This window comes from Solea solea, chromosome 1, assembly GCF_958295425.1.
Source record: "Solea solea chromosome 1, fSolSol10.1, whole genome shotgun sequence".
In the NCBI taxonomy this organism is placed as follows: domain Eukaryota; kingdom Metazoa; phylum Chordata; class Actinopteri; order Pleuronectiformes; family Soleidae; genus Solea; species Solea solea.
In genome coordinates this window covers 4,404,789-4,426,641 of record NC_081134.1, presented here as the reverse complement: position 1 = coordinate 4,426,641, position 21,853 = coordinate 4,404,789, and the positions used below count along the sequence as shown (strand labels likewise).

The following is a 21,853-nucleotide window of genomic DNA, read 5'->3' as shown; positions in this document are numbered from 1 at the left end:
CTCTGACCTTTGGTTAATATATATATGGTTAATATGACATTATCCCTCATTTATTCGCCTTCCAGTTCAGACTTGATTACTGTGAAATCTGCACTTACATACTAAATAATCCAGACTAACAAAAATCTTATTTCAGATACAACAAAGAAAAGCAGCGTCTTTAAATATAATATGCGTGTATGTGTGTCCTTTGCAGCCCTTTTTTAGCTGATTTTACTTACGGCAAAATTCAGATATGATCACAATGGTGCTCAAAGCGTGAAGAGACGGGAGGGAAGGTTAGAGAGCTCTTTAAATTTCAATTGTTTCAAAATAGAGAGTGACCAGCTGACCTGACTTCACCTTCTAGACTTAGATATACACATTACATATTAAATGTAGATGTGTCAAATGAACGCGTTAATTGTGATTACATTCATATTTAGCGCGTTTTTTAATCGTGTTAATCTAATTTTTAATCTCTAACTTTACTGTTTCTGTATGCGATTTTAAAAAACGCCCTGACGGCACCATTGATAAAGGTAAAGTGATATGTCTTCTGTGTAAGAAGGAGTTAGCTTACCACCGAAGCAGCTCAAGTTTAGCCTACCACGTCAATGCAAAGCACCCAGTCGCGAGTGCAGCCACAGCTAACGTTAGCAGCGAGCACGTCAGCAATTTAGCGAGCCATAGCAAAGCGTTTTTTTATTTTGCTTATTTCTAAGTTTTATTTTAAATGAAATTGAGTGTGAAAGTTTAACATAATTGTGAGAGGCCATGATGAAATGACACCACTTGCCTTATTCTTGACATTTTAATGACTTTTTATTTTTTTTTAAAGCATTAATGGTGCATTCACACCAGCCCTTTTTCATCGAACCCTAGTTCGTTTAGGTCTCAGTTCGCTTCAAGGGAACCAAATGCAGGAAGCGGACTTCAACGCAGGGCATTGTGGGTAAACACAACCAAAACAAACGCGTGTGTAAAACGATAGCCGGGAGAAATGGCTGAGGCCATTGTTGCAGTGCATATGTGTCTGTTCACATTAAACGATAGGATTGGATGCAGCTCCATGTTTTGCTCTGATGTGGTGGAAACATAAGTTGCCCTGCTTTAACCAACAGATGTGCCAGTTTTCTTGTTCTTTGTTTGTCTTCTCCTTCAGTAAATCTTGATGCAGCGCCGCCTCAGGCGAGGAGGGGAATACGTTATTCAATATTTTTTTTTTTTTATCAGTCTTTCAATCTCAAATGATTCTGTACAAAATTGAAGCAACTGCAAAACAGCTTTGCTTTAAAAAGAACTTTTTGATTTGATGAGCTTTGTGATGCTGTTTTACATTCAGCTCCGCTGTCTCACCTGCAGAAGTCAGGGGCAACCATGCCATACACGTTGATCCTGTCGCACAGCTCCAGAGCGATGGTCATCGTGAACCAGCCGGTGCTCAGCCAGGAGTTTGATACCCTCCTGCAGAAAAGAAAAAAAAAGACAAGTTAGACGGATTTCACGTGTGGGAGAACATACGGATGAAGACGGTAGCGTGGTTGATTTTCCTTTGAATGTGAACGCGAGACTGATAATCAGAAAATCTGCGCCTGAGTAAAGACTTCTTGAAACCCTGAGTTCGATTTTCCTGGCTGCCAGGTCATTCATAATTCCCTCACATCTTCATTAAAATACAGATCCATCCTACATATCGACAAATACAAATGAACCCTGTCAAATAATCAAACCCTTCATCACAAAATAGCCTTGCTTGTAGTGGTGGACTTTGTTAAGCAAAGGAATCAGCAGTAAACACAGTTTTCTTACAACTCTCTAAATACCCATCACAGTGGTGCGTTTCATAGAGTTCTTGCCAAATGAAAAAAAAACAGTCTGACTCCATGTATTTTTAACAATTCTTTGTTGGATTTGAACAGAACAGCCACAGAAATCTTTGGTTTTCAGTGAGAGGGAACTGAAAAAGAACTGAAACTTCTGACAGTGAAATAATTATTTCCTGTTGAACATGACCTCGAATATTTTGGGACGAGAACTTTCTGAAAAGTTTACATTCAAATAGCAGCATATAGTGTATGAAGAATACCTGGCCGAAGAAGAGGGAGTTTACAGCAGGATAATGGTGGAGAAAGCTACGTTAAGAGATGCTCCATCCACCCTGTTGTGAATAAACAGAGAAATCCTGCACTTTTAACTTTCCACGGACGTTTTGTTTTCTTCAGTGAGACAGATATCGTGATGTATCGCGATGTATCGCTATATGATTGTCTTGCAATATATTGATTATCACAAAATCATTGCATCATTGCCTGGATGGCTTGGATATAGTTTGTTTGGTTTACAAATATGGACAATTGCTTTTCTGGACATGCAGAGGAAGCAGATGCACTAATGCCACTGATGTTACAAAAATATCTATCGTCTTTTTTTTAGTGAACATTTTAGTGAAAAACAAATCTTTAATGACATCATTGTGAATCATGAGCTTCTGGAATGACTGGAAAGATGCAGGCGACCACTTGTGGCACTAGGACTGTATGTTGGCAAACTAGACAGCATTTTTAAGTTGTTTACCTGAAATTAATTATAGTCTCAACCACAGTTCTTCTGATAATGCAAATTGACATTGTTTAACTTATCCAGGGAGCATTTAATCACTTTTTGCAGTAATAGCCACCATGTAGAGAGAGATCTGGTCTTGTTTCCATGCATACGGTGTGAAAATGTCCCAACAAGGGCTGAAGTCCCAGGTTTACAATGCAAAATTCATCAGGGACAGATTTGAATCCATCTGCTGAATGAGGCACAGTCGTGCATCTTGTTATTATTCTCCCTCTGCTGCACAGCTGAGCCTCATCTCGACTGGGATCATGACTGGTAACCAGCGGATGCATTCACGCATCAGTTATCAGGTGCATTTTTAAGATGAGATGGCGATGTTACAAGTTTAATACACGTAACCTTGGCAACCTTTATTAGAATCGCTCCAGCGGGGTCGTTTGCTTGTAAAGATTGTTATAATGCAACAAGGATTAATGGGAGAAAAAATCTTTGTGAAGGAGGAAAATAAAATCAATAATGCACAGTCATTATGTTACATTAACTTTCTTGTTTAATAATTTAAAAAGTAGCGCTGCCACTGGCTGTTTCCTAACGCCAGTAATTCGCTACCACATTCATTCAGATGCATTAGCATTAGTTTGACCTGAATATGTTTTTGGTTTTCATCGTTATTGTCACAGGCACGATTGGATTTTGTCAAAAATAGGCTGAGGCAAAAAAGACGAAAGAGAAAACATGTTAAAAGAAATAAAGGTTGGTGGTGACATAGAAAAACATACTATTATGAAGATATAAGCTAGCTAATTCTGTAATTTTATACATGCATTTTTAAATGTATATATCAGAGCTAGGCCCCACGGTTGGCGTAGTGATTAGCACTCCTGCGACAGACCAAAAAACATGCAGATTTGGGGATTAGGCAAATTGAAGCAAATTGAAAATTTGTGGCCTAATGGTACTAATTTGTTGCCATGAAATAGGTATAATGTGCACATGATTGGGAATGAGTTACAAAGATATTCTCAAAAGCCTGGCATTGCATAGAATCATCAATAGTGAGAGGCATTTATAACAAGAGCCAGGTTACTTTACAGGTAGCAACGTAACCCCGCCTCAGCCTCACTGAATGCATGTGTGATACAAAATCCTGTCGCTGTAACTCATTCTCAACCTAAAATAAAACTCAATCACACTATCTCTGTCCATACCAAAGCTTCAGCCCTCTTTGCTTGCTTTACCTTTGCAGCTCTCCCGGTAATTCATGAGCATGTTATTAATATTATTCATTACATGCATGTAATTATACCTATTTCTCCTTGTGTGTGTGTGTGTGGGTTTTCTCTGAGTTCACCGGATTCCTCCCACAGTCCAAAAACATGCGATACGTGGATTAGGTGAATTGGACATTGGAGTGTGAGCGTGAATGGTTGTTTGTCTCTATGTGTCCCTGTGATGGACTGGCATCCTGTTCAGAGTCAACCCCGCCTTTCGCCCTATGTCAGCTGGGATTGGCACCAGCACCTCTTGTGACCCTCATGTAGAGGATAAAGCGGTAGAAGATGTATGCGTGGATGTATTCACAAATTTCACGATGTTGTGACTAAGTGTGCACTGAACTGGTGGCAAACATTAAATCCCAACCAATGCCAGTTAGACAATTGAAATGTATTCGTTTTTATTTGGCGGATATTCCACATTATGTCAACATGCATTATTGTTATTATTATTATTCTTTTTTTTAACGAGTGTTCAAACTCTCACCCTGCCGTCTCCACAAAGCACACTAACAACACCCACACTGGCCGACGCTTTAACTCAGAGAAACAAAACCCAGGCTTGACGAGAAAAGTGTTGACAGGAACAAGCAGGCAGTCACGTCGACACCCCGCTCGCCTCCAATTGATGAGGGTGACACATTTGGAGTGGAAGGTTTACCTGGCTGTTTGAAAGTGTGCTCAGGCTTCCTCTCTCCTATTTCATCACACACACACACACACACACACACACACACACACACACACAGAACAGTGCAGTGGGGGGAAAAGAAAGAAGCCTTTTTAGCATTTTTCTGTTTTGAACGTGTCTCCTGTTTGGGGATTTGTGAAATTGGGGCAGATTTTCTTAAGAAATTGAAGAAGTGTTTCCAGACTGTTGAAAGGATTTTAGTGATAATGAAGGAAATACTTTTCCATGTTGTGTTGGTAGGGAATGTGCTCACTTCTCTATTAGTATTTTATTCAGGCTAGTGCTGTGGTGCACACTGTGTCTAACCAAGTAAAAGTCATGGAGGGACATTTTTATTTGTTTTACTTTGGTGTAGAGTATTATTGCTTATTCAAAAATCTTTATTTCGGTTACATTCATATAAAATGTAAACATTTTGTGAGGTCACTTAACACAAAAATGCCAATAACAGAAAAAAGGAATAGGCTGAAGCACATGGATTATTTTTGCCTGACCTGTACAATACAAGGAAAAACCAACAAAATCCGAAACGTAGATAAAACATATTGTTCTATAGCGCCCCCTAAGGTGAAAACAGAGGCAACATTGAGTTCCACTGAATTTCCCGAAACTTGGTAGGAAGACGTTATAGACCAAGACAAATAAAAAAGTCAAATGTAACCATGGCCACAACTCAACATGGAGTCTGCCATTTTGAATTTTGTCGTCCATTTTGGCAATTTGCACCTTACGTAAATGAGCGAACTCATCGGAGCGCGTTTTTCCTTATTGACGTAAAGAATGCTCCAACTTGTACTAGTTTACTATCTTAATTGCTCTTTTCTGAAGTTTAATTATAGGATCAACGTTTGTTTTTCCCCATGCCATGTGACTGTGCAGAAGCTGTACATAAATGTATAACTGTCATTTCCACAGATACGTGACTGTAAAGTAGATGACGTAGAATATTTATAAAGTTATATAAATTAACATAAAAGCAAAAACAACACAGTTATAAAAAAATCTGCACAAACTTTGATTCAATCAGAACTAGACGAGCATTTTTATCCATTTTATGTCCATCTGTTCTGGTTCTGACTCTGTCAATCAAACACACACACACACACACACACACAAAACAAATTGGAAGATATTCAACATTTAGAGCACAGCATTTTCTCATCAAGCAATCAGTGGTAGCTGCGTGGAGGTCTTAGCGAGGAGGCGCGCAGCTCATCTCACATAAGAAGTCGTCTTCATTTCCTTGTTTATGAACATGCTGGTGAATAATGTGATGTGAAATGTCAAGCACTGAGCTTCAATGGCTATCTTTTAAAAGGAGGGAAAACAAGCTGCGAGGAGGATGACAGATGGAACACTGCTATTCCCTAATCCCTGTGTTTGAACAGTTTGGTGACGCAAGTTTAGAAAAATTACCCATTTAATGAGTAGTTTCAAGTGTTTCTGATCATTTAGTTTTTATGATTTTTATTCAAACATCAAAAGTGATACAAATAAGTCACTCAAACAATTTGGTTTGGAAAAATACATTGAATTGAATTCTATTAAAGAGTGCGTGTGAAAAAAGACCACAGATAGTAACAATAATCATAATCAAGTCTGACAATGAAATCAGACTATGAATTGCATTATTCAGGTATATTAGTCCAATTAAGACTAGCTCGACTTAGTCAGACTAACGTGACATTAAGGTAACCAAACTATTGTCTTAGTCCAACCAAAATCAGACAGCAAGTACAGCAAGACCCTTGCCTAAAATATATAAAAATACATATGAAATGCTTATTTCAAATGAAATCCATGTTATTTTTTATGTATAAAGCAGTTATACACTTAAACATGCATACGTATCGGTGCTATATTCAATTTCTGACAATAAATCCTCCTAAATGTGACGCACTGGACCATTAGTTATATAGATCTACTCCTGTGTTGTCATCATGTGTATTATAATGGTTGTCATACACCTGTTGAGAGGTAAAGGTCATATGAACGTGTGATTAGGTGAAACACGCGTGTTGCATGATATTCATTGCTCTCGGGGACGTGAAGCTGATGCACATTAATGCATTAATGCTGCACTAGAAAAAGATGTTTATACCTGACATGTTTAACCTTGTTTGTTTTTTAATTGTAAGAAAATACCTTTTCTTTTTCCAAGGCCGTGTTTAGCCGCTTGAGCAGCATTGTCTGATCACAGCTCCCACTCCTGTTGCATCACTTTTGTTTTGCATTCCTCAGGGGTGGAAACAGCAGGAATAAAGGTGCCTTTCTTTCCCTTGTTTGAAATCTCTTTCCTCTACCAGAGTTCACTTATTCATAAGTCTTCTCAGAAATTTCTTCTCCACCTGCGGCAGAATTTCTTCTCTACATTTTGTGTTCAGGTTTTTGTTTCCTTTCACGGATGAAGGCAATACCAAAGGTTTATCTTATCTCCAAAAATAATAATAAAATAAAAACCAAGCAGACCTTTGCTTTCATGTTATAAAAGTAAAAAGAAAAAAAAACTGTGGAAACGGGAAAAGAAACACCTTTGGTCTGCATATTCTGATTTTACTTCATCATCTTTTCAGATCATTTCAAGATCAATTTTCGGAAACATTTGCACCGACTAGTTGTGAATCACTGAGATAAACATTGACGGTGCCAATTATCCATTTCAGTTGAGACACAACATGGTGATAAAAAGAGCTCCTTTCAAACATGGTATATACTGCATTTATGCTTATATCATGTATAATTTGATTTCTCTAATTGGTCCTCACAGATCTGATGTTGTCTATCTTGCTTCTGGCACATGTCACACGTTTGTCTTGTCTTGCATCTTGACATTTCGGCACAGGTTTGTCCACCTCTGAACACAGCAGAGGTCTTATCGGCCGTGATGAGTGGACATATGTGCAGGGGTGTGCATGACCTTTTAAGGCTACTTTTACTTTGTGAAAGTAGAAAAGAAGAAGTAGAGAACAGAATTTCCTTGTGGTATTTTCTTACTCAAAAATCAAGTGTACACAGTAAGGCCTGTGGTGAAAGATCATGTTCACTTTACACTTTTGCTGTGACATGTGCAAGCCTCCCGCCGAATAGATGAAAGGTCTGTTCTCAAGAAGAGACGCAGCCAGCGTGCACAGTCTCATTAGCTAATATGTGCCTAAATGATAAGAGAGATGCAGCCATAACGCCACACACACACACAGTGTGAAACTGGCCCACTCTGGAACCAGTTGATGTGTGTAACAACCTGCAACACAAAATCACTGATCTGTCAAGAAACAATCCTGAAGAGATACACATACACTGAAGTTTGCATCTCTCTTTGGGGCAAACTCATGCTGGGAGCATTTTCTTTCAAAAACCAAGTGGCAGCACACTGTGACATCACCCACTGGTTCATGTGCTGCTGTTCTAAAGCCTCGAGGTTTTGTTTTTTGCCAGCGCAATGTTGTTTTATGAAAACAGAAGTGAACAATTTGGATGAGTGGGGATGGGCCTGACTCAGAGTATGCACAATCTCATTCTTTCGGTCATTACCTAAAGCTCGTGACAATAGGTGAGGGTTGAAACGAAGATCTGCTGGTAAATTGAGAGCTTGGCTTTCTGGCTTAACTCCATCCTCACCACAACAGATTGGTTTCACGTCCGCATCACTGCAGATGTTCCCGTTTCATCCTTTCATCCGTACCCCAAGAAACTCCTCCACTTTGATGCAGGACATCTCCCCCGGCCCGGAGGGGGACAATCCACCCTTTTGACCTCAGATTTTGAGGTGCTGATCTTCATCCCAACAGCTTCACACTCTGCTGTGAACCTCCCCAGCAAGAGCTGAAGGTCGTAATTTGATGAAGCTAAGAGGAACCAGACGAGATGAGAACCTCCTGCCACCCTCCGCCCCACGGCTGTGCCTAAAATTCTGTCTGTAAGGGTTTTGAACAGAATCTGTGACAAAGGGCTGACTTACTGCCGGCTAAGCAAACCAGACTCGCACTCCTTCGGTACAGGAACTGAACGGCCCTTAGCGAGGGGCCATGACTGACCCTTGTGTACAATCACCGACCCCTGCACCTGTTGGACAGCACTAGTTGTCAATCACATGCTCACGCTGCAATACACGCTGTGCAAATTGACATCATGTTGTTTGTGAAACTAACCATTGAGACATTAACTCTTCAGGACTCAAACCTGAAAATCAGCTACAAGAAGCATCATCTGCATAAATACGATGCATGTGACATAGCCGTTGTCAGATGCCGTTCCAGCCATCACATCAGTGAGGTTAGAGTGATGTGCATGTGCTCAATAATTTAATAGGCTTATGGCACCGAAGGGATGTTATAAAAATTGAAATTGCCCTTGATAGGAGAAAAGGCTCCCACCCCTGCTGTAAAGCCATTTAATCCTGGGAGACCCTGCTGAGGGTTCTCTTTTCATTTTTTTGACCTTTTCTGATTCATTCAACACATCTTTTTCTGTTTTCCAGCACTGATAAAGCTTAGGCTTGTATTTTAAAAAGGTTTCTTCTTAACAGCAGGTCAACTTGCTGTTTAAGGGATCAACCACGTGATTTAAAATATATATATACTATATTTTCTCAATAGCATATCAGGCCTACATTTTCTTCCAGAAAGCTTGACCACAACTCTGTCCACATGTAATGTATCCAGGATAAAACCCAGTGTACCACAGTAGAGCTGTTAGATTATCATAAAACATTACAGAAACATAAAGAGCTAAACAGAAGTAAAATGTTTCAAAAGCTAATTGGCCTTTAACCACCAGCTGAACAATTTAACACGATGATGCAGAAGAAGTTCTTCCATTGCTGCTCCACTGCCGTGATTAAAATGGGCGGTTGTGGAATCGTCACACACACCATCCTAATTACCTTCACTGAAATGGTATAACCCATAATTACAATTACAGGCTTGCAGGGTTGTCCATCATTCACTTGATTACCCAGAAACTGTGCTATTAATGCAGCTCTCTCCCAGGATCCAAAGCGTTAAAGGCAATATCAGACTAATTTTATACATTATGTAAAATAGTCTTATTTCACAAAGTTGTAATAGCTTCCGTTAAACTTTTCTCTGCCAAACAGAACTAATACATCTAGGCCGTCTTATTCTCTCAGTGTAAACATGTGCAATTACTGTAGGTGCAGGTTGAGTAGGATGGCTGTCTGAGCTGTTCATCAGATCCTCCGCTCTGCAAGACCTCTGTCTGACGCTCGAGTCAGACTCCGCCTCCACTGACACCACAGACAAAGGCTCAGACAAAGAGAGTGTCTGTGTGTGGATGGTAGAGTGTGGACCTGACCGAGCCCGAGAGGATATTGACCGAACCTGACCCAAACACACCAGGCCAATTGTTATCCGAGCCCGAACCGAACTAAACATGCAATCTGTACACGGCTGGAGTAAAGTGGATCTGCTCTGACTGTCACACAGGTGGTTGTAACCTTTATTTTTGGTGATAGAAAAGGAGAAAAAGAGGAATACAGGAAAAGTGGGGTGTCTGTGTGTCCAAATGTGTTTGCGCTTTATTGGCGTCTGTGTGTGTGTGTGTGTGGACGTGCACTGTCTATCACAATGGTAAATGAAAAAATATTGATCCAGGTGGACGCAACTACTAGCCCCACGACGGTACACGCGCACACACAGATACATGTATGTATACAATTTCAGACTCACCTTAAACCACCATCAGTTCTTCATAATTAACTCTAGTTTAACTGTGTGGCTTCAATAGCTAAACAGAAACACGAGGTCAATCACTTTGCATTCATTTTACATCATATTTTCGATGAATTCACCCCATTTTACTCTTACTCATTTGAACTTGTCAAGCGATGTGACCAAACCCGACCAGAGCCCGACAATCATTTCTATATTTTTGTCCAATCCTGGCCTGACCCGACTGGTCCCGTCGGGTCCTGACAGTATCCATGCTCTAGGAGGTGGATGCGGGGTGGTGCTTTCATTAAGCGTTAATTATGAACATGTCTTTTAATCCTGTTCAGCCTGAGCAAAGGTGTGCAGTCACGTCACAGTCGGAGGGTTTTTATTACGTTACTCCTTTGTGTTATAACACTAACCCTGAAAACCCTCATGCAAGAGAAACTATTTCACTTACATTTTCATGAAATGTAATATTACTTGATGATGTCTTTCTGGCTTGGGTTAAAGTAAGGAAAAGTAAAAAAGAACACAGTTGAAACTATAATTAATACAGCATTTAGTCTGATGACTGAATGACCTGAAAGTCAGATGATGATGTGTCTGAACAATGACAAATCTTATCAAGCTGCTTCTAGTTGGCATCTCTTGCTTTTTATACATTCCAATCATAACACTCAATTCACTGTCTTAGTGGATTTACATTGGTTGACACTGATCTTTGGCTCAGATTGTCTCACAGTAGTGTCCCTCGTCCTTCAGATGAGGTCGGACAGCGGAGTTCTGTCCAGATGAGCTGGCTTTTCTGTGCTGTACTATGTGTTTATGCAGTGGTTGTTTGGTTTCCCTCGTGTAGCTGTCAGGACAATCCTCATTACATTGTACTGCACAAACTACATTGCTCAGTTTGTTCTCTGGATGAACACAGTTCTGTTGTAAAGGGTTGTAAGTGTACAGGGATGTGGTGTTATTACGGAATGATATGTGGAATAACAATGTCGTTCTGTTTCTTGCTGTTTTCTTCCTTGTCTGATGTTCTACTGGAGGAGTTTGGGCTAAGCTAAGTTGTTTGAGAGAGGTATAAGAGTATATCACACTGATATTGGCATCAGCAGATACTCAAGTTTGTGATATTGGTATCGTATCACACACAAAATGTGATATCATGTAGGGACAAACCGCTATTTGATGCTTTCACCCCTGATTCTCCACTCCAAAAAAGATCCAGTAGATGACCCCAGTAAACCTCATTATGTCTGCAGGGACCACAGTGTTGAACTTAGAGAGGTGGCTTCAAGATGCATTCAAGACAACTTGTAAATGTCAACACTTCAACAGACACACATGTGGTCCACTAATTATCACTCTCTCTTTCTGCGTTCTCACATCAGTTCACTCGGACATTATCCAGAGATTGCTTTGCTATCACAACTCAACTCAAGCAAGTCCAGTCGCCTCCAGCCAACTACTGAAGAACTCACACATACGGCCTCTGCAGACACACTCTGGAGAATCTCCAGAATTCAGTGCTCCATCATCTGAAAGCAGTGTGTGATAGTGACAGATAAAGTCTCAGTCTCACCTGTCTTTGCCTGTCTCCTTCTTGAAGAGCTCGTCAAACTGGAGCATCTTCTGCCAGGAGATGATGTAGACTTTGAGTTTGGGCAGCACTTGGTTCATCAGCCTCAGGTTGTTGTAAACCAGGCCCTTCCCATCGCGCCTCATGTAGCTGCTGGGGCCCCAGAAGATGAACACTGTGTCCTGGCTGGCGTTGAGCAGCTCATGGCGACTCCGCAGGACCCTCTGCATACTGGAGTGTGCGATGACACGCAGAGAGGTGCGGCGGCCAACGTCGCGGGCGTAACCCCTGGCCGTGGGGGCGTCATTCATGCGGATGACACACTCGGCCTGGTCAATCTCGTCACCCCTGCCGCCTCCGACGAGGTGACCCGAGCTAGTCACCAGGGCGCAGGTCTGGCAGTGCATTCTCAGAGGCTGATTGATGAAGACAGCAAAGAAGAAAAAAAGAGGAAGAAAACATAAACTTTCCCTTAAAAATAGCTGCTGCGCATTCAAATATTTGGCCTCTTCATCCCTTGTGGAGGCACAAGCGGCACTGCAAGCAGAATTTTTATGTTAGCTTTAAATCACATTTATAATAAATTCAACAAAGTTCTTTTCTTTTTTTTCCAGAAGTCAAAAATGCTCTGAAAGTTCTGTTTAGCCCTGGTTTATACAGAATATGCAAAGGCAGACAGAAATGTTCACCTAAGGGAACTTGGGTATAAAGCTTCACTATGTGTCTGAGGTAGAAAATGCTTTGCTGACAAATGGATACCGACAGAAGCTCTTGGGTATGTGTAGCTTGTCATATTGCTTTGTGATAGGTTGAAACCCTGGGGTCTTACAAAGAATTCACCTTAAATATGTCTCCCGCTTGCACACAACAAAAGAGTAGTGTGTGTTTACCTCCGGTTTACCTGGTGTTCTACTGCATACAAACCATATGGAATCCTTTACAAACCTTAATGTATTTAGCACAGATCACTTAATTGCCCTAAAACACACTCTTATGTTTGGATTCATGGATTCCACAAGATGCTCAAATAATGCTGCAATTACAGATTATTTTTTATTATTGAGACATCTATTTTTTTAATAACTGATTAGTTGTTTCATCCATTAAATGAAAAAAATTCTACAAAATGTATCATTGTTTCCCAATGTTGAAATGACCTGAATGTCCAGAACCAAAGATATTCAGTTTACCGTCATAGAGAAGCAAAGGAACCAGCTTATGTTCATATTTGAGAGGCTGAAATCAGATAACTTTAAAGATGGATAGGCTGATTTGCATGAGTGTTGGTAATAAAGTGTGGGTGTTTGATATTGGTTTGATACTACATAACATTATGAATTAAATACCCACACAAATCGATGAACAATTACATAAATATGTTATTCTGATTTCTTAAACTATAAACCTCTCACCAAATGGGTGAAAAAATAGTCCAACTAACAAGAAGGGCTCAAAAGAGAAAACATTTATATAAAGTACATTTTCAAGCAAAAATACCAAAAAAAACTGATTCAAATCCTTATTTTTGTAATAATTAAATTTTTATTTTAACATTAATAAATAAATGTAATATCTTTGAGTTTTATGCTGTTGCTTGGACAATGCATGTTTTCTGACATTTTGTAGACCACAGTAGTTAGATGAGAAAACAACTGACAGGTTAATCAATCAACCGAAGATCTAAGCAGTAGAGTCTTATTTGTGGCTACTGGTGTGATTAATTCGGCCTCTATTCAAGACAACATCAGACTACACTGGGGATCTCACATTTGTACGTGAAAGCTGTAGTTCATCCGGTGCATGGCCTCCTTTTTTTCTTTGCTTTACAACATGCTTGTTTTAAAGGTGTGCATGCACATTAATCATTCACTGACATTCTCTTTGGATGCATGTGTTGTGTCTGCATACGCACTTGTGGCATGTGTGTCTGTGCGTGTACCTGGGATTTTCCACACAGCAAATCAATGACATGCACATACAAGGACAGCAGAAGCTTTTTAACATGCCTTGAAATACTGTAAAACCCCAGACAGAAATATGGTGGCTATTTACGTCCTTACAACAAATACAAATTTACATGTTCATGGCATGAACAAAAACTAATTATTACAGCTGTGACTGTGTGTCGTCTACGCTGGTTACCATTGTGTGACATTTTCTGGTATAAACACTGAGCTTGTAAGAACCGGTAGTGATGGAAACCAAAGATTGCTCCTAATGAGGCAGAACCTCATTTGTGGGGCTCTGGGTAAAGTTGGGATTAACATGTGAATAATGAGGCAGAACTTTATTTATGAGGCTGTAGGTAAAGTTGGGATTAACATGTGAATAATGAGGCAGAACCTTATTTATGAGGCTGTAGGAAAAGTTGGGATTAACATGTGAATAATGAGGCAGAACCTTATTTATGAGGCACTGGTTGAAGTTGAGATTAACGTGAATAATGAGGCAGAACCTCATTTGGGAGGTGCTGTTCAAAGTTGGGACTAGCACATTTGTGCAGCTCTGGGTAAAATTGAGATTAACGTGTTAATAATGAAGCAGATCCTCATTTCTGAGGTGCTGGGTAAAATTGGGATTAATTTGTGAATATTGAGACAGAACCTAATTTCTGAGGCTCTGGTTAAAGTTGGGATTGACATGTGAATAATGAGGCAGAACCTCATTTATGAAGCTCTGGGTAATATTGGGATTAAGATGTGAATAATGAGGCAGAATTTAATTTATGAGGCTGTGGGTAAAATTGGGATTAACGTGTGAATAATGAGGCATAACCTCATTTCTGAGGCTGTGGTTAAGGTGAGACGTGAGATGTGTAGTGTGATTGGGTTAAGGTTAGTGATTGGGCTTTGATCAGACTGTGCAAATGAATGGAAATAAAAGCAAAGTCCTATCAAGAGTAGCTGTGCAAACCTGTGTGTGTGTGTGTGTGATATATATCATCATCATCTTCTGACTTTGACGGCAAATTACCATCTGAACAGAATCATCTGGTTAATGAGAATTCAAGGAGCAGGAGGAGGGAGCGATAGAGAGATGAAAACAAGGTGGACAAGAAAAGAAGACAGGGTGGAGGAAAGTGGGACTGAGAGAGAATGGATTAAAAAAGTGAAAAAAGATGGAGAAAGAGATGTATACAAAAGCAGTGAGAGCCACTCTGGTGCCAAAGTGTTGATGAAATACTGAGCTAATGAGGTCCTGGCGGTCTACAACATCACCAGGAACAGCAGCAGCAGCAGCATCCATCCGTTCCTCCAATCTCCCCCTTCCCTTTCCCACCTGGTATCGCCTTGACAGCCAATCTGGCTGGAGAGCTACGGCACCAGTGGAGCAGGTCAGAAATTCCATTTTCTCACAGGAGCTTTTAAGTGGCTCCATGGACCCTATTCTCTCTTCCTCTGTCTCACAGAGAATTTAAGTGAGCCTTTCTGGCCAGAAATGGCCTCTTCAAGGTGCTTGGTCAAGCTATTACCAAGAAACAGGCTGGATAGTCTGGACAAGGCTCTCCATTTCAGTCAGAATTATGTGACCCATCCAATATAGTTGCTCGGGTTTAGGGGATGGAGTCGAGGTAGAGGCCAATCTTGAGATACTGCAGTTTACTTTCAGAAAAGGCGGAGAGAGTTTCCTGACTTTTGAAAAGGTTTGTTCTCAGCAGAACTCGGAGGAAAATGTCATTCTGCTCAATGATTCATGCAATAAATGCTTCATAATGCAACGCACATCTATCATTTATGTATTTGGAGCCACTGGCTTTGTTCTTCCACTCTAAAAAAAAATGCCTTTGATCAAAATCAAAATATTTACCTTGTCTACAGTGTTAGTGTTTGTGTTTTTTTTGTATTACAATCCTAGTTAAAACACATCATCGATGCTTTGAATAGAAATCCAACCCAGCGCTTTCTTGAAATAAATAATACATTGTCTTTCTGCAGGAGTAAAAATAGACACAAGTTTATGAGCCATTTTCATCATTATAATCATAATCGACATGAAACACGAGTCCATGTTTCATCTACAAATGGACTAATATCTGGTTGTTAGAGGCAGGAATCTTTTTTCCTTCTTTTTCCCATTATTAATCTCAATAACCATCAGATTTATCTTGTGAGACTAAGTAATTAAAAGTACCTCCACTTCATGCAGCTACAGCCACAAAATGCTGCTTACACATTGATTAATAAATACTAACGACCTAAAGGTGTCAAATATGAAATATGTTTTTCTCTTTGCAGTTAACAGAGATTTGGCTGATAATGCTTCTGTTCAGAAAAGTGCAAAGTTTTATCTATGAGTTAAATCCTGCAGGCACACTCCTTTTTTTGTTTTGTATCTCCTCATTGTTATGAAAGCGCATCATTTTCATTACCTTGTGAGTTGCTGCTGTCTGACCTACTTGGGTTTAACATTTTTTAAATGAGGCTGTTGCAAATAAAAAATTCAGAGTTTAGTAACCATGCATGAATGGGCCTTACACTGTATATTCTACATGCACAGGGAACATAGGGCTGCCACGAGCAATTACACTTTCCAGTCACTCATCATTAGTTCTTTGGTCTTCAATGTGTAATCATGACATTATAATGAAACATGCCATTAAATGGATAGTGTAGGTTTTTTAAAGTGTGCTTGTATGAGGTATTGACACATGACGGACACTGACTTAACTGTAGAACAGCAGCTCTTGTGTCCCTGAGCATAAAATGCTTATTTTCTCTACTTTGGAGCAGGAGGGTGGGCAAATTTTAGACAAACAAAGGTTCCCACACCTAGGTTGACATCAAATTCAAGCACGTTTCAAGGTCTTTCCAGAACCAATATCCTCAAATTCAAGGACCAAATTTGCTGACACAGTTTAAGATGGGAGGGCAACCTGTCAGTGCCGCTTCGCCCATGGCGTCCACTTTTATTGATTTGCAGTATACGCTCTGCTTCTGGCCAACTGATTGCCCTTGAGGTTTTGGACAAGTCAGTCTTTTGTAATTTTCCTTTGTGAGCCAGAGATCTTGGAATTTGCATTTCCCAAGCGTCGCGTAATAATCGGAATTTTCAGAAACTGCTGATTTTCATGCGCAGCCATTTCTAATGTTTACAGAAAATGGTCCAAAAAACAGAAACTACCCAGTGAGCAGCACTTTTCTGAGAGAAAATAACTTGTTGATGCCAAAAGGTCAGAGGAGAATGACCAACCTGGTTTGAGATGGTGAAAAAGCTACAGTGACTCACAACAATTACTCAAATAACCACTTGTAAAAACTAAGGTAGAAGACCATCTCTGAACACACAACATGTCAAATCTTAAAGCATATAAGCTGCAGCAGCAGCAAACCCACTGGGTGCCATCCCTCCCACTTTACCTGGTGTCCTCTATATGTAATGAAGTGTTTGGTAAGTGTATGTATCTTTTAAAAATAAGCCCTCAGATCTACAAACCATTTTTCACATTATAGTGAGATTCTTGGCCTAAGAGAGATGAAGGGTAACCTTGTCCCACTTGTGGCTCACACCAGGAGCCTGCCCTGGTTTCATTAAGCTCATCCATCTATCCTCAATGGCCTAGTAAACTTGCTAAAACAGAAAGCAGCCTGTCACATCTGCTCAGTCGACAGCTCTCCTTTGTTTCCTCAATCTTTCCGCATCCAAACTCTCCTCTGCTTCCACTGAGCTTGTCCTTCATCATTGCACGAACCATCAGTGTCTGCACACTGCTCTCCCTGCAAGAGTTCCTGACCCGAGGAAAATGCGTCTGTCGAAGCAACATGGATTAACCTTGAGAGATGGTGGAGGGGATGACAAGGAGAGGGAGTTTGTTCCCAGGCCACTGGGAAGGCAGAAACCTTGAGAGCACAGAGACAGGGTCAGAGGGTGTTGGGTGGTGAGATGGAGATGGGTGTTCAGTGACCAAAATAAAAAGTTTTTATTTAGTTTGGGGTCTATTCAGTTGCAGAATAAACAGTGTTTGCTAGAGGTCGATACTTCCTGTTCCTAATGAGCTGATGACTTCCTAATTAGTGGTGCATCTTTTTTTCACAGGGCAGCAGCAGCAATCATTTGTTGAGTGAACTGCAAGTAGTTTGCACATTTGAAATTTGCTCGGGTCACTGAATGCACCTCAAAGCTGCTTCTCTTTACTCAACTGCATTATTCTCACTAGCCCTCATGCAATATGTTTCTTGTAGAAATTGTCAATAGCAACCATGCCTGTGAAGCCTCCATGCAAAGCAATGATCTGTGTACAGCCATTGGGCATTGTCAAGAGTCAGGGCCAAACAGTACTGCCAATTAATCAGCTAAAACGATTAATCGCTCGACCTGTAGTTTGGTCCCAGGCCACATGAGGAGGTGGTTTGCTTGAGAGCGGAGTGAGACGAGGGCTTGGTGGGAAGATATTGATTGGTGTTCAGTCACCCAAATAAAAGAGGGTCCTGGTGTCTACTCAAGTGCAGCATAAACAGTGTTTACCCTTTAAAATGTGTCCCCATTGTTATTAAAGCAGTTTCAGACGTCACATGCGTAAGAAGGCAGCTGGTATTGAGTGGCATTTAGAGACGGTGTACAAGACTGTGTAATTAAACAACAGGGAGGAATCAAAGCCCAAGAGGACTCAAATAATCGCACACTGTTTCTGTGTGATTCGAAGCATGCAGTTCCACTGGCCTGATTTGCTTTGTGGTCAGCTCCCAGAGCCCTCCACTGCTCCTGGGTAACACGTGCAATAATTGGTGGTTAAAACACACATGGTTCGAAATCAGCTTCAATTCTTTGCCTCTTCCACCTTTCCCCTGGCTTACACTGCAGTGAACCTTTACACTTGATATATGCCATACCCCCCCCCCCCCCCCCCCCCAAGTGGAGAAACATTTGAGTGTTGTTATTGATTTGTGTGGGCGGATGCAGCGGGAGAAGGATTGAATGGGGGCTTAGTGAGGATGCCTCATCTTCAAGGATGCGAAATAGTGGATATGGCCTGTAAACATGAGTGTTGAGAGGCGGCAATCATCCAGCCCAGCAGGGTGTTGTCTGGCTGTCTAGTATCACCCAGCAATATCACAACTGAATAGAGCTTTGTCAACCTCCTTCAGGATGACCTTTAGTCTTGTCAAAGACATCTTGTTTTCTACATCCTCGGGAGACAAGACTTCTTCCCAAGGTTAGAAATCAACAGCAAGTTGAGGCAAAAAATGCTCCTGAAAGGTCTTGGCAGAAACTGATACAATACACTGCCTATAATGAACATACTACTAAGAATGTTGCTAAAGGTATGTTATCACTTTAAAATAAAAACAGTGTGTTTTTTGTACCCTTAGAATAAGCCTTTATCGTGTACATCACACAAAAAGCCTTGCTTTACAGAGACCGGCGTCTTCTGTCACAGGGTTTTTATAGCAGCCCAACAGAGACAAACCAGCGAGAGTGTTTTTGAAGCAGAAGCTTACAATACAAACAAAGACGACTGACATCCTTTCTGTAAAGGCCACCATAGTTCCCTGATGCACTTGGAAAAGGGAGCGTTGTGTGGAGGAATTCTCAGTTTGTTACAATCTGCCGTCTTAAAATTAGATGTCACTGCACTTCTTACAAGCTGGTCCTTTCAGTAACTTCTATTAAATGTCACCTCACACAATGGCAGTGTTGTAATACAGCTTTTAGTGGTGATGGATGGGTTATACTTTTATGGGTGAGAGCAGCATTTTGATTGGAAAACATCAAGGACTAAGAGTTAAACACAAAGCTAAGAGTAGAAACCAGCAGAAACCGCTTCATTTAACCCATCCTTTTTACACACCAGTAGTGAAAACATCCATAGGGGAATGGGTGCCTTGCTCAGGGGAACCCTAGTATGTGAACTGGCAACCCTCAGGTAACAAGCCCATTTCATTTCCTCTCTGCCATGGGCTGCCAATACTTCAAGTTGAGATATTTCACAAAAGAAGTATGAGATAGTGGGATATTTTGGACAGACTTTGCTGTATCTTGCTCCTGCTTTGCTTAAAGCTGAAATAAAACAGGCTTTGGCCTAAATATGCCATGATGATTAGACCTAGCATTAACATTAACTACATGTTAAGTATAAGTATGACTGTTCACACCTACTGTAACTTTAACATGTGTCCTGGATTCTTCTCCTGTGCTCTATTCAAATTCAAACTAACGTTACGTGTTCTACTTGCATTACTGTTACATGTTATAACATTTCAACCATTGAAGAGAGGAAACATCCATCCAGCATTTATACAGAGACAAATATGTGGCCCTACAGTCAATCCATAGTGTCCAATTTACCTAATCCCCATATTGCATATTGTTTTTGGAGAAGCGGGAGAAAACCCATGCACACACAGGGAGAACATGCCCGAGAGGAAACATATGATGATAAATATTAACATTGTGGCTATAGATAAATAAACGTAGGGGTACTTGTATTTGTGTAAAAAAACATAGTCTTTACTGTGAAGCTGCTGCAGATCAGACGAATGCACTGGGTTCATAAAGCTCAGAAATGTGGCCACACAACCTGAAAATATATTTTTTGTGACTGGATCTGAGGGGGTGATCTCAGACCTGCACTTAGCTCTGTCCACATGTGGTCACTCAAGATGGATGTTAAAACCAGGTCTGACCGCGGTCTATGACTGATTACACGGAGTAACTGTGATAGAAAAATGACAGAGTAATATTGGTCATTGGTTATTTTCTTGCATATCTTATATCTTATATTTTTTGCAGAAAAATGGAGACTCCATTCACAGACGGCCGCTTTGTCTCCACTGCTCCACACCACTCGCAACAATTTTTACTCATTTATGCAAAGCAATAACATTAATCAGGCTTTACCACTATGCAATACACTTGTGTCAGTACCACATTGTGTAAAATTCTCTTCATCTCTACGGTATACACTCGTCTTCCCTTTTCTCTGTCATCCCCAAAGTGGTGTTGATAACTTCCTCTGAAGCTGGAGTTATGCCATAAAGCCTCCGCATGAAAAACATCCCATCGCAGAAATGTGGATTTACGTTTGCCCCCTCGACAGGGGTGTTTTTGTCAGTAACATTTTATTATGGTACAACAACACACCGGCTCTAAGGTAAATTAGCTGTGTCCTTGCCAGTGTCTACTGCTGCATCTTTAATACGGAGCACAAATAGAGACACACATGTTGTCTGTTGCCTCCCTTTAACAACAAATGGAAGGCAAGAAGCAGTGCCAACACTATATTATTAAATAAATAAATAAATAAATAAATAAATAAATAAATAAATATATGCATCTCACTGGGATTAATTGAGTGTATTTGCAGTTTTAATGTATAATTTCTGTGTTCAGCGAAAATGCCTGTGAAAAGGGCCAGAACATGTTTTAAACCAGATAAAGGGGTAAAAATGCACCGCAAAAAAGGACATTTTTTTAAGATGCCCCCCTACTGTGAGAGCCCAAATGTGTAATTTATGATATGAGATGATTAAATGAAACAAAAAGGGAAAAGGTGGGGGTGAAAAGACAAATGCAAGGATAAGCAGTGGAGCATTACACCGCTCAGTGTGCAGCCTGCCAGAAATTATTGGAAGAAGGAATGAAATGGACAGGCGTATAGAGAATGAAAGAGTGAACAAATTAATGAATAGAGCAGTAATGAACGGAGAAACTAAATCAGAGTTGACTGCAGGAAAAGGGAAGAATGAATAGGGAAGGGTTGTATGGAGACAGTTACAAATTAGAGTAAAATTTAGCAGCTGTTAGGCCACTTTATTGACTTCCAATCATTTGGACAGCCTAACCTTAATGGTCCAGTGTGCATCATTTAGGAGGGTTTCCTGGCACAAATTGAATCCACTATCCAAGTATGTGTGCATAAGTGTATAATCATTATAAAATAAAATAAAAAAACAGGGTTTTCTTAGCCTTAGAATAAGTCTTTTATATACTGCTTTATAGAAGCCACCATCTCCCTAATCTAAGTAACATCTTACTTAATCTTAATCTTAACCAGAGCCTTCCAGAGGTTTCCATGAAGAGTCCTGAAGTCCTGAAGTCAGTGTTTATATCAGAAAATACACTAGAGAGTGCGAGGTCATATACACGAGTATTACAA

General features: G+C 40.4%; 1 protein-coding gene across 1 annotated transcript in view; it reads right to left on the bottom strand.

The window, feature by feature from the left end:
• st6galnac5a (ST6 (alpha-N-acetyl-neuraminyl-2,3-beta-galactosyl-1,3)-N-acetylgalactosaminide alpha-2,6-sialyltransferase 5a) overlaps nt 1-21,853 on the bottom strand; it is a 52,615-nt gene that overhangs the window by 9,248 nt on the left and 21,514 nt on the right. Inside the window, exons 3-4 of the mRNA XM_058645305.1 lie at nt 11,764-12,176; nt 1,339-1,446 (exon numbers count right to left, since the gene is read on the bottom strand). Of these exons, the coding sequence (XP_058501288.1) occupies nt 1,339-1,446; nt 11,764-12,176 (521 nt within the window). The remainder of the gene's footprint in view (nt 1-1,338; nt 1,447-11,763; nt 12,177-21,853) is intronic.